This window comes from Euprymna scolopes, chromosome 28 (assembly GCF_053919585.1).
Source record: "Euprymna scolopes isolate OS-2025 chromosome 28, ASM5391958v1, whole genome shotgun sequence".
Classification (NCBI taxonomy): Eukaryota; Metazoa; Mollusca; class Cephalopoda; order Sepiida; family Sepiolidae; genus Euprymna; species Euprymna scolopes.
In genome coordinates, this window is record NC_136509.1 from 14576841 (window position 1) to 14589630 (window position 12790).

Below are 12790 nucleotides of genomic sequence, written 5' to 3' on the forward strand. Positions count from 1 at the left end.
AGAGCAGGGTCATCTTGTTTTGTAAGTTTCCAATTACTTTTTGATTGTATTTGAAAGATTAAAGTCCAAAGTTAATTTTCAAACGCGGGGGGGGGATATTTGTACAAGTGAAAAAAAGAAGTTATAATGAAAAATGTTTTCATGGCGACATTCGGAAACTGACAAATTCAGCTAAATTTTGAAGTTAAATAAATTCACTATGAAAATCCCTTGAAAGATATATATTAGTTTTCTGGGTCTATTTCAAAGATAATTAATAAAGTCCTAAGATATTGAAACAAATTAAATAATAAAACAAAAAAAACTTTTGTACAAAAAAAATTTAGCTTAATTAGCCCCCAAAAGTGAGAGATTCTGGCTCCACCCAAACTAAACAACAACAAAAAAAAAAAAAACGAATTCGTCTAAGAAAGTAAAAAAGTGTCTGAAAATTACGTCAGTTAGTAATGTCTGTGTGTACATTTCCCTATTAAATTACTCTGTCAATTTTCAGTCTGCAGACTCGAGATTTGACATAAGGGGTATTGAGATTTGGGAAAATCTTTCTAATTGGTTTTCAGCCAGAAATTTGACTGTCAAGGGGTCAAAGTTCAACGATTTGACCCTTGGAAACTCTACTAAACTCTTCCGCCAATTTTGGGGTGTAAACACTTGAAATTTTAGATGTAGGTTCCTGAATCTTTTTAGCTTGATTTGAGCCCAAAACAAATATTAAGGGGTCAAAGTTTTAAAAAATTTGATCTCCCAGCCAATTTTTGGTCTAACATTTGAAATTTTACATAGTGTATTCAGACACAGGGCAAGCTTTTTTAATCGGTTTTTGGCCAAAAATTTGACTCCCAAGGGGTAAAAATTAAAAAGATTTTACCTTTGCGGTCTCTAGCAAACTATTCAGCCAATTTTGGGTCTAGACATTTGAAAATTTACATAAAGGGTATTTAGACATACAGCAAGCTTTTTAATCAGTTTTTGGGCGAACATTTGGTTGCCAAGAGGTTAAAGTTGAAAGAGTTGACCTTTGCAGACTCTACTAAACTCCTCCGCCAATTTTGGGTCTAAACACTTGAAATTTTAGATGTAGGTTATCTGGATATGAGCCAAACTTTTTAATATATATATATATATATATATATATATATATACACACAAACACATAAAATTATAGTGTACGAACAAAGTTGGCTGAACTGCTAGTCTTGAAAAAAACAGGAAATATTTTTTGCAATTATAATTTTGTGTGTGAAAATATTAAAAAAAGAAACAAAAGCATAAAAAACAATGCTTAATTCAAGGATAATATCGATAGCCCGAGAAATTAATTATATCGAATTCGTTAATACGGATTTTAGGGGATTTTTTCGTAATGTTCCTGTAAAAATGAAATAATTCTTTTTTAATTGTTATAATTTACGATGCTTTATAAAAAAAAAAGCAAAATAATCAAATCTTTTTTTTTACTACTGAAAACCATAACTTTAGTAAAGGTGTTTTTTGTTTAAACAAAATAATATATTTCCACTAAGATTCAAATAAAAATAATTAGTTCAATATATTCCATGATCATTATTTGATAAATACTGAAAATTTCATTAAAATTGGTTAATTTCCTGATTTTTGGTGAATTTTTAAGAAAAAGGAGGGGTTAAAATGTTTATACATTTTGAAAATTGGCATTCATTTTGCACGTACGTACCTAATATAATTCATTTTATACTTCAATAAAGTATTCTGTATAAAGTAAACTGTTAAAAATATATTTTTTGGTAGCTTCATTTTATATATATATATATATATATATATATATATATATATATATATATATATATATATATATATATATATATATATATATATATATCCGTTTCCTCCTCCTCCTTCCCTCCCCTTCTCTTCTCTCTCTCAAAAAAACGTGGGGACTAAAATCGTCGTTATAGCGACAATAACAATAAGTCACAGCCGTTCCCTGTTGACTCTGCGCCCGCTCCCTTCTTTGGCTATGTTGAAATATTTCTTTTGCTGTCAGCTGCTTGATTTATTGTTAAAACTGTTTAAAGCTCGACAAGTCTAACCGCATTTTTACACTAAACATACAAATTCAATAGATTTTACTTGTGTTAAAGACCACATTCGGGAGTTATCAATTTCGGAGAGCGTGTTTTTTTTGTTTGTTTTGAATTTTGTCTATCTGCCATATCCGTGTTGTGAATTATGTTTGAAAACATTAATTTAATTTATACAACACTTGTGACAACCAAAATTAAAGTTAGGTGAAGAATGAGTTTAAAAAAAAAATGCAATGAACGTGTAAAGAGTGCACTTATTGTACCGTGCTGAAATAATAACGTTATTATTTAGAAAGCCATTCTTAACATTGGGAGGGAAGGGTGTTTTGTACTTTCACCTAAAAATTTAATACAAAAAATATAACGTAAAACTTGAATTTAACTCAAAAATACTATTTGATAAATAGTGCGGTACAATATGTGCATAAGTACCACAAATGTTATTCATTTCGGCTGTCACCATGTGCGATTACGTGTGCGTAAATAGGAAACTAAATTTCAACCTCGTGCCACACATGGTCTTTATAAATAAAAAGGGTAAATAGATATATACATAACACTCTTGGTCTTCAAGCTAAGATCAAAGTGTGGAATGGTCTTGTGTCTGATTTGTTTAAAATGCAAATTAAAAAAAAAAAAAAATTCTGCAAATAAATAATTCAAAGTGTAACATCTAGTATTGTTTTTTGTTGTTTTTTTTTTTTATCTAGAAAGGTCACCGTCCACTCTCAAACTCCACTCTCATTTAATTTCCTCTCACTTAACCCCCCTTCCCATTTAGAGATCGACTTTTTTCAGTCTTTAACAAACCATATAACAGTGAACGGTCTATTTCCAGAAAGAGGTGGGAATGTCTTAATAACCTGTTCTCTTCTTTTTGTCGATGAAGAGGGGGGGGGGGTCATCCGGGTCGCTATTTTTAATTTCTGTGATTTTGTGATTTGCCTATCATACTGTAAGGTCATATAATATACTTTGTATACGTCCATTTTCAGCATTGGTTTCAACAGTGCTTAATGCATGAGTAGAGCTTAGTAGTCATATCAAAATATATGTATGGCAAGTCAGCTACATGAAGACGTGCATGATTCATTTTTGGTCCCCGACTTGAAATTCACCCTCGTCCATTCGCCTGTCTGCACTTTTCTCAACAAGTATGCCTTGAAATTTTTTGACACAACATTTGAAACATTAAACATGATATGAGTAAAAAAGTAACAGAACGGATTTTCCGGGGGAAACTTTGGTTGCCCCCCCCCCTCCCGCCCCAGGGGTGCTTTTCAGGTTAAAATGGGTAAAATTGACACTTTGTGCTTATTAAAAGAAAAAAAAATTGATGCATTGGATTTTTATAAAACTTTCTGAAACTAACTGATTTCTATATAATTTTGTTTGTCTGTACTTCGCGATAACTCTTAACTCTTGGTTGTGCCCCAGGGCCTCTTTTAGGGCTAATAAAAACACTCCATTTTTTGGGACTATTTTACCATATTTGCCGAAAATTTTCTGTCTATGTCTATTTAGCAGTTTTGCATAGGACTGAACTCAAATTTAAATATGTTAAGGCTTTGGGGACTTTTGGGGCTAAATGAGGAGGGGGGGGGGCAAATGCTGAACTTAGTCATTGTTTATTCCTCATTCACTGTGCACTCACGGGGGGGGGGGCATACATGCTTCACTTGTTTCATGATGATTTTCTGTAGAAATAAAACATGGATGCCCCCTCCTCCGCTTTCTTGCCATAGATATATTTTCACACACACACACACTAAGCTCAAGTATGTGGAACTCTCTTCCGTTTGCCTGCTTTCCAGCTGACTATAATTTAGTCCTTTTTAAGTCCAACGTAAACAAATTCTTATTGAACTGTCCCTTTAAGTAACCCAATTTACCAACTACTAACGATTACTATATTTTCCCAATTGACTACTGTACACTCATTAACCCTTGTCCTTGAGTGGCCTCCGGGCCTTGATAAGTGGTGACTCCTATGTAAAACACACACAATGTATATATATATATATATATATATATATATATATATATAAAGTAGTAAGTTTTGAAAACATATATGGCAATTAAGCTACACATAATTTTCCGCGGCAACAGCGTGACGAATCATCACAGGGATGAAACATGGAAAATTTTGTTATAGCTTGATTGTCCTATATATTTTCAAAACTACTATCTATCTATACTCAAGTATTGAGCACTGTTGAAGTAAATACTGAAAATATACACGCAATTTTATGTAGATTATATATATTTTATAAAATCTATTATATGAAAGAAACCTTGTGGATTCGTTCCCTATGGCCTCCGAAACAGCTAGGGCCAATATTTGTGAAATTTCACACAAATGTACTTTATGTATCTGGCAGTGTTCGTAGATAGGTTTTGTATCAGAATGCTTCTGGTTAGTATCGATAATGAAAAGAATCCGATGAAAGACAAGTTGAGTATGTTCTAGTATTAAGAACTCCTCTCTCTCATTCGCTTCAATTTGGCTACTGCTCCATAGGCCCTTATTTCCGCATACTGTTGCTGAAGAGAAAGACAAAGGTTGAAAAACTGAAAGGAACAACAGCAGCTGAACCGATGGGTCAGAATGCGTCTCGTGAAAAATTAAAATAAATGGAGGATGCACCTCTCCCAGACACATTTTGATGGTCTTCTGCCTAAATTGTAAAAAATGTTTGATTTTTGCAAATAATTTGTTTTGACGTGTAGTATCTGTTCTTTCCTCATTCAGGGGCGATGAAATCCTAAACTGAGACGATTTAAATGTTTTTTGTTCCAATCCTGACTAGCACCTTTTTAGCGGGCTTTATTTCGCCTCCTCCTTCAGTGTCCCACGCTAAAAACTGACCGTGTGTCTAATTTTGCGCTTGTGGGAAGGCAGATAAATAGGTACTTCCTCAAATGGAACGCATATTCCCCTTCTTCTCCCTCCCCCAACTCGATTTAACTAAATAGTACTCCCCGTTAGTTCCGTTTTACTTGACTCCCCACGAGGACAGAAGTTAGACACAATGTTTGTTTTTAATGTGTGTGTTGGGGAGGATGGGCACTCTTAGATTGAGACAAATGTTTTTTGAATGCCTCAGTCTAGAAGGATTTCTCTTCTGACCAAGAACAAAAAGTTGACGTGTAGTAATAATTTATTTATTTGGTAAAAAAATAAGACAATCGTGATTCAATTGCAATTTAGGAAAACGATCGTAGAAATTTATACAGAAGACACAGTAGCTTAACACTTGTCCAAATTCATCTCAGAAGAGATACTACACTTCGCTCCTTATAAGAAGCACAAGGATGGTTACGAATTAGCAAGTTGAACTTTATTAGCTTTCACCTGTACTGTCATAATAGATATCCATCCATACATACATGATGATTGCAACGTCTTGTCAGACGAGTGCCACTCCCTCAGACACTTAAAGTCCACAAGCCCAAAAATGACTTCCATCGCCACAGGACCATTTTAATAGACAAATGCCTGAGGGAGTATCTATACACAGACGATGTTACAGAGTCTTAGCTTTATACGACAGCTAAGTCTCTCTCTCGGTTCAAACAAGTCTGGTGGGGGAACCAGTTTAGTCGCCGGTGACCCGACCATGAGGCAGTTAGTACTGGGTTACATGGTACCAGTAGCATATAGCATGACCTGACATACATACATACATACATGCATCTATACATATAAACATGATGATTGCAATGTCTTGTCAGACGAGTGCCACTCCCTCAGACACTTAAAAGTCCATGAGCCCAAAAATGTCTTTTTTCTTCTGTAGTCCTACTGGTGAATTCATACGCTCAAGCAGGCATGATACTGAAGAAGGTGATTGAGATCAATTATTACACACCTCCAGCATTTCTAGCCTCTACACGTCACAATTTCTTCATCGCCACAGGACCATTTCTACAGATAAATGACTGAGGGAGTATCTATACACAGATGATGTTACAGAGTCTTAGCTTTATACGACAGCTAAGTCTCTCTCTCGGTTCAAAATGTTGAGATCCAGCAACAAGCAAGAGCAAGATAGCCAGCAACAAGTTAAACTGCAAACCAGCTTAATGCGCGTACTGGTCTCCCGCTTTATGGTTTTTTAAATTAGAGATTTGCTTCTCCTAGAAAGGTTGCCTTCACCATGGCTTAGGGGAGCCCTCTCCACCCCAACACACATACATACACACAAAAAAACCTACGGTGATAGTTGGCCGTTGACCCCGAAAAAGGATTCATTCGCCCTTTGGAAGGTCTTGTTTTTAATCCTTCAAGGAGACTAGCCACTCTCCTCACCAGACTTGTTTGGTGAGGGAACCAGTTTAGTCGCCGGTGATCCGACCATGAGGCAGGTAGTACTGAGTTACATGGTACCAGTAGCATATGACATACATACATACATACATTTCCTTACCAAACTACTGTCAATTTTCAGTTTACACACTCAAGATTTGGGGAAATTTTTTAATCGGTTTTTGGCCAGAAATTTGACTGTCAATGGGTCAAAGTTCAACGATTTGACCTTTGAAAACTCTACCAAACTCCTCCACTAATTTTGTGTCTAAACACTTGAAATTTTAGATGTAGGTTACTTAGACATGGATCAAACTTTATAATTTGATTTGAGCCCAAAAACAAATGTTAAGCGGTCAAAATTAGGGTCAAATTTAAAAAAAAAAAAATGACCTCTGCAGTCTCTACCAAATAACTCAGCCAATTTTTGGTTTAAACATTTGAAATTTTACATAAAGTGTATTCAGACATAGGACAAGCTTTTTAATAGTTTTTTGGCAGAAAATTTGGCTGCCAAGGTGTCAAAGTTCATAAGATTTGACCTTTGCGGTCTCTAGCAAACTATTCAGCCAATTTTGAGTCTAAACATTTGAAATTTTTCATAAAGGATATTCAGACATGGAGTAAGCTTTTTAATCATTTTTGTGGGCAAAAATTTGGCTACCAAGAGGTCAAAGTTGGAAGAGTTGACCTTTGCAGACTCTACCAAACTCCTCCACCAATTTTGGGTCTAAACACTTGAAATTTTAGATGTAGGTTACCTGGACATTAGTCAAATGTTTTAATATATGTGTGTGTGTGTGTTTGCATATAAAGTTATGAACAGTACGTAGGGCCCGAGCAAAGCCGGGCTGAATTGTTAGTTCTAGTTTTATAACAATTTGGTTCAATTAATTTAATTAATGGTAACAAAACAATACCGGAATAAAATAACCTAATTATTACGGTAGTTTTTTGTTTTTTTTTAGTTAATTATTAAATTAATTTAACCAAATTTTGTTAAGATACTGTTGTTTCTATAGTAGTCACCTTAAAACTGAAAAGTTCTAGATAACCGTCAAAGTAACCGTACTTTATTAGTGTTGGGACGATTAATCGGGAATCTGAAAAATTGGAACTTTTTTGGGGAATCGATATCGAAATTGCAAAAATGGTGTGCCTATTTTTCGATGCCAAAACGATTGCTGTTTTATTATTTATTTTTATTTTTTTCTTGATTTTGTTTAAAATAAATTCTTCCACTGCTGGCATTAATGATAAAATACAAAATATTTATTGCTTTTAAACTAAAAATAAAATTAAAATCTTTAAATCATACCCCACACGTGTACTTTTTACGTTTCAGAAAATATGTGCACATTTATCATGTATTTTTACGGTAATTAGGAAAAAATAACGGTATTCTTTACGACCTGCCCCAGCATAGTATAAACACTAACCACCCCATGTTGAGGGACCTTTGTGGCCTTCGGGCCAAAATCAAAGAGTGCCGAGCTGCACTAAAACGACTGCCAAGATCCAGCGACCTTGTGATTGCTACCCGTAGAGAACTCCACAGGGATCTAGTGAGGGCGGAGGCGCCGACGACCCACTATGCACGCGTTTGGGTTGGTAGCAGAGTGAGATCTGCTCCGCGTGGAGTTGGGCGCCAGGTTAGAGTCATCTGAACAATTCGTAGTTCTCTCTAACCTGGCGATTGGCCCGAAATGCACTTCCACTTAACAACATACAATGCAGTTCTGATTTTTTGGAGTGGCCTGCTTGTCCCCATTGCGGAACAACGGCCATAGAAACGACTAATCACGCTTTCTTCGATTGCGGCGAACTCCGCCAGTACTGGTCGTATGTCAGCGAAGTGACGGCTTGCATCGATCCCGAGCATCCACACCCGATTACCGTATTCAATGTTGATAACATGAGGCCGCCGTGAGACCGGGAAAGCCAAATGGTCTACATTATGATCCTGGCCGTGGCAAGAATGCTGATTTGGACGTCGAGACTGCAAGATGGCCGTGGGGGGGGGGGGGGCTGCCTTTTTCTGATCAGGGTCTGACCACTTTCTTTAAACACCAACTACAAGTCTGTGTGTACGAGAAGGAGCCAAATTTGAATACGTGTTCCCCGCCTAGGTGTGGAACACGCCGTTCCGTCAAGCATAATCAATTTTCAGCCTCTTAGCTAGCCGAGTGAATGCTTCATCTCTCCCCAACTAGGAACCCTCCAAGATCCCCACCCACTCCTATCTGCAATTTTTCTTTTCACCCCTCACTCTAAATCTCATCCATCTTGGAGAGAAAAATCAATCACTAACGCCCCATCCCTCACCCACAAAATTTTCTTTTCTTCATTTCGATCCATCTATAGAGCATCCCCACTTAGAGACTGGCCTGCAGGAGCTCAGGTTCCTTTACAAACTGAAGTGAAACAGGCGGTCTATCAACTAGACGGGGTTGGGGAGGCCCTACTAACCACTTTTGTATTTTTTCTCCCCCAATCCCCGCTCTCGACACAACTGAATTAGTGTATCATTATTATTGTTATCTTTTTTGCTTTTACACGTAAATAAAAATTATAACAAAATGTTTTAAAAATTGGGTTCTAAGTAGGACGTCCCTCAGTATGAAAGGATGAATGCGGTATTATGGTGAAAGAAGATACTAGCTAAGAGAATTTTTTTTTGTTTAGTTCTGGAGTGACAAGGATGACCAACGACCCCCGTCCTTGTGCCTAAGTTTTTTGTCCAGTTGAAACTTACATTGTAATTTTAACTTGAATAAAGAATTTAATATCTCAAAGTGTAGTATCTGTTAAGATACTGCAATCAAGGACCATTGTCCTTGTGGCAATGGGCTTCTGGTCCATGTAAGGGCAACCCTATATAACAAGAGGCTCTCACTATCCAGCTCCCACTTCTCGGGAGCTGGTCCCCTTTTCCCTCCTCCCTCCCTACATTAAAAAACGGCCTCATGCCTAATTTGCTCAGTGGGGAAGCAAATAAACACAGCTCACTTCCCCATGTTAAAAACGGCTTTCGAGGTTGAGTGGGTGTTTATTCCGAAAGCCGTTCTTAACATGAGGAGGTGGGTGGGGGGGGGTATAATACGCTGCGGCACGTCGTAAAAATTTACCTAAAATAATAACTGTATAGTTAAAGATTTATCAGAATCAGAAATAATGTTGGAGTCGTCCTCCTTTCACTATAATATATGTGTTTGTTTATTTATTTATTTCAGGTCTGTATATTTACTCCCTTTAATGTCAGCAGACGCAATAGCAACACCGTCAAAATAGACACGCACGGGTCCGCACGTGTTAACCCGAATCGTTCTTACTTACGACGGACTGACGACACAATATTATTGTGTATACTTCAAACTTTTCATTACTTATTTATTTAATTCTGTTTAGACGGGTGGATTAATTAAACACAAATCTGTCGCTCTTTTACTTACATTTAGTTTTTATTTTTATCCCCCCCCCCTATCTTTCCTAACATCCTTCCTTTCTTCGTCAGAGTCGAATGACATGAAATAAAAAATAAATTAAAAAAAAAACAAAAAAAAACTTTATCGTTAGTCCAACGTTCCCAACGTTCAGTCCTACTGCTTGAGTGCTTGAGTGCTTGGCGTGATTGACTTCCGTGTTTGGTGTTTCGTATTGGAAAGAAGTTTTTATATCAACGGATTTACTTACGTCGCGTTTTTTTTTTTTTGTTTTGTTTTTCTACGGAGATACTTATATGTATAGTTATAAACGGGCTGTGTTTTCGTGGCTAATATGGAGGAAGAACTTATAAGCAATGCTGAGATAAGCAGCTCGGTATCAAAAGATGAACGAGTACCTCGCAGGTAAGAAGGGGGGAAAATCGCAAATTGTTTTTTTGTTTCTTTTGTTAATCTACATATATATATATATATATCGATTTTTATTTTTATGAACGTGCACACGTCATCGGACACTGCCCCATCTCCGGGGGTGTGGTTGCTGCCTTTAAGACCATTTTTCTCATTCAATTTTTAAATTAGTTTATTAGACATTTTACCTGTAGCTGAAGGCATATATGTTAGAGTTTAGGTTAACTAATCTTACTTAAAAAAAAAAAAGAAGAAAGTTTGTTGACGTTGTTTGGATTATTCAGACAGCTATTCGCATCTTACCAGTTATAGTCACGACGTTTCGGTTGATGTAACTTCCGACCTTCTTCGAGTGCATATTTTCGGATTCGGGAATCTTCTATTCGAATTTGGGAATCTTTATCGAACTAAGCTATACCGAATTTCGAACTGAACTGAAGCCTTTATTTAACCCGACGAGGATAGCTTGTTTTTTTTTAAATTCAGATTAAGCCATAATCGGACAGAAGTTACAAGTTTATTATATTATTATATATACCCCGGATATAGTGGCTGTAGGATACGGGTTTTCAGGTTACAATGTGGAATACGATGTTTTTTCTGGCCCCTGGTTATGGTATTTGCCCCGCCTTACGGTGTTATTTATAATATACATGTGTATTATAATACTGTACTGTATTTTGTTACTAATTTTTAATGCCGTACCCCGGGGTTCTATTGTGTATGTGTGTGTATATATGTGTGTGTGATGTGTGTGTGTCGCGATGAAATGTTTGCACTCTAGCCCCTCTTCTCATGAGAAGCATTAGGCTTTGAAATACTATGGTATAAAAAGCATGTCCCCCCCGCCCCCACAATTATAGCTTTTCCTTATTACATCGACAAATAAATCTGTGTATACCAATATATGGCTTCGTCTTGTCTATACTAGCAAAAGTACCCGTCGTTGACTGGGTTCAAAAACAGCCTACAGAAAATGGACTCTGATTTATGAAAGTATGATAGGTTATGAAAAGGAAGGGTTGTAAAGAGATAGCTTCGAATTTGGGGTATCAAAACCAAAGCAAAATATAATGAAAGTAAAAATAAAATAGAAAACCCCCATAATTTATTATACCATACCTGTTCACACTGAAACACTTATCACAATATTCTGTGGATCTGTATTAAAAAACCTTGTTAACCTTTGTGACATATTTCCATTCTATGGAGTTCAGGCGCGAACGAACACCCCATAATTTTATTATACCATATTTCTTCAAACTGAAACATAATTATCAAAGTATACTTACGCAGATAGATATGAAAAGTCTTTATTAAAGTTTGTGCCTATTTCTATTCTATGGAGGCCAGGCGCGAACGCAGACCCCACAATTTTAATGAATCGTCATTATGCCAGATCAAACATACCCATTCCTGTGTCTTGATACATCTATCATTATATGTGATCAGTTTTCTATAATAGTCAACCATATAGGAGCCTATTCGTGACCACACACACTCACACACAGACGTTCAGCTTTATATTATAGATATATATGCACGCATTTGCACGTATAATCACTGGTAACATAAGGAAATACATTGCTTAATATCTGGAGAACTACTTGTTCGTGACACATTTAAATATGCAGTATTCGTTTTCAGCATACCCGAAAATTTATAAAAGTCGTCATTTTAAAGGCGAGTGTTAAAGTGGGAAATAAGTAAAAATCCACCAAAAAGTTTTCAGACAGACCAAAAATTAAAAAAAAAACAAATAAAAAAAATTATGACTAGGGGACCAAAAAGTGGGGGCTCATTTTACCTTAAACTTATACAGGAAAGTGATCCCCATTTTTGGAAAAGGTAATTTCATCATATCATGAAAACTATTTCTCTGTGCCACCTTTAAATGTTATATTCTCTTTCAGCACCCCGAGGACCTATAAAGTTTTTTTTTTTTTGAAGGTGGAAAGAATTTTTACGTTGACCGAATATATATATATATATATAGAGAGAGAGAGAGAGAGGGGGGGGGAGTTAAAGGAAGAGAATAAAATCAATTCTTTAAGAGGAGATTTATTCTTCTTTCAATTAACTTACCCCATATTCTCCCCGAGAGTTTAATCACACACATTGTCCATTGTATTAAACCCACCATGATAGATATGCTATACGCTTACCTTCATTATATAATAAAAGCGATACTCCTCCTATATCACAGAGATCAGTTTAGCTCCCCCCAAGCAGCATCAATATTTTATTTCCCTCCTAATGTGTACTATCGCTAGACGACACATTCCTATCATCTTCTCTCCTCTTCTGATGAAAAGCATTAGGCTTCGAAATACCACGGTATAAAGAGTTCTTACCTACCCTACACCTCTTATTGAATAAATGAATGGCCTTTTGGTCAAGATGAAAGTGTAGTATCTGTTCTTCAGATGCTGCACTTCATTTTCTTGTTCTCTTTCGTTAGAGGAGAAATCCTTCACGACTGAGACAATTTTTATTTTTGTACCTTTTCTCCACGTTAAAAAACGACCCTGGTGTCTAACTCTGTCCCGTGGGGAGGCATAGGC

General features: G+C 36.3%; 1 protein-coding gene across 9 annotated transcripts in view; it reads left to right on the forward strand.

The window, feature by feature from the left end:
• The window catches only part of LOC145249487 (phospholipid-transporting ATPase ID-like), a 516252-nt gene that overhangs the window by 241789 nt on the left and 261673 nt on the right, over positions 1–12790 (forward strand). The window contains exon 1 of one of the 9 annotated variants that reach the window (XM_080111085.1): positions 9941–10220. The exons of 7 other annotated variants lie outside the window; for them this stretch is intronic. In XM_080111085.1, coding sequence (XP_079967211.1) covers positions 10150–10220 — 71 coding nt within the window. In that variant the 5' untranslated portion in view covers positions 9941–10149. Of the gene's footprint in view, positions 1–9940; positions 10221–12790 lie in introns of those variants that run through there. One more of the 9 variants, XM_080111086.1, reaches the window with a different exon arrangement.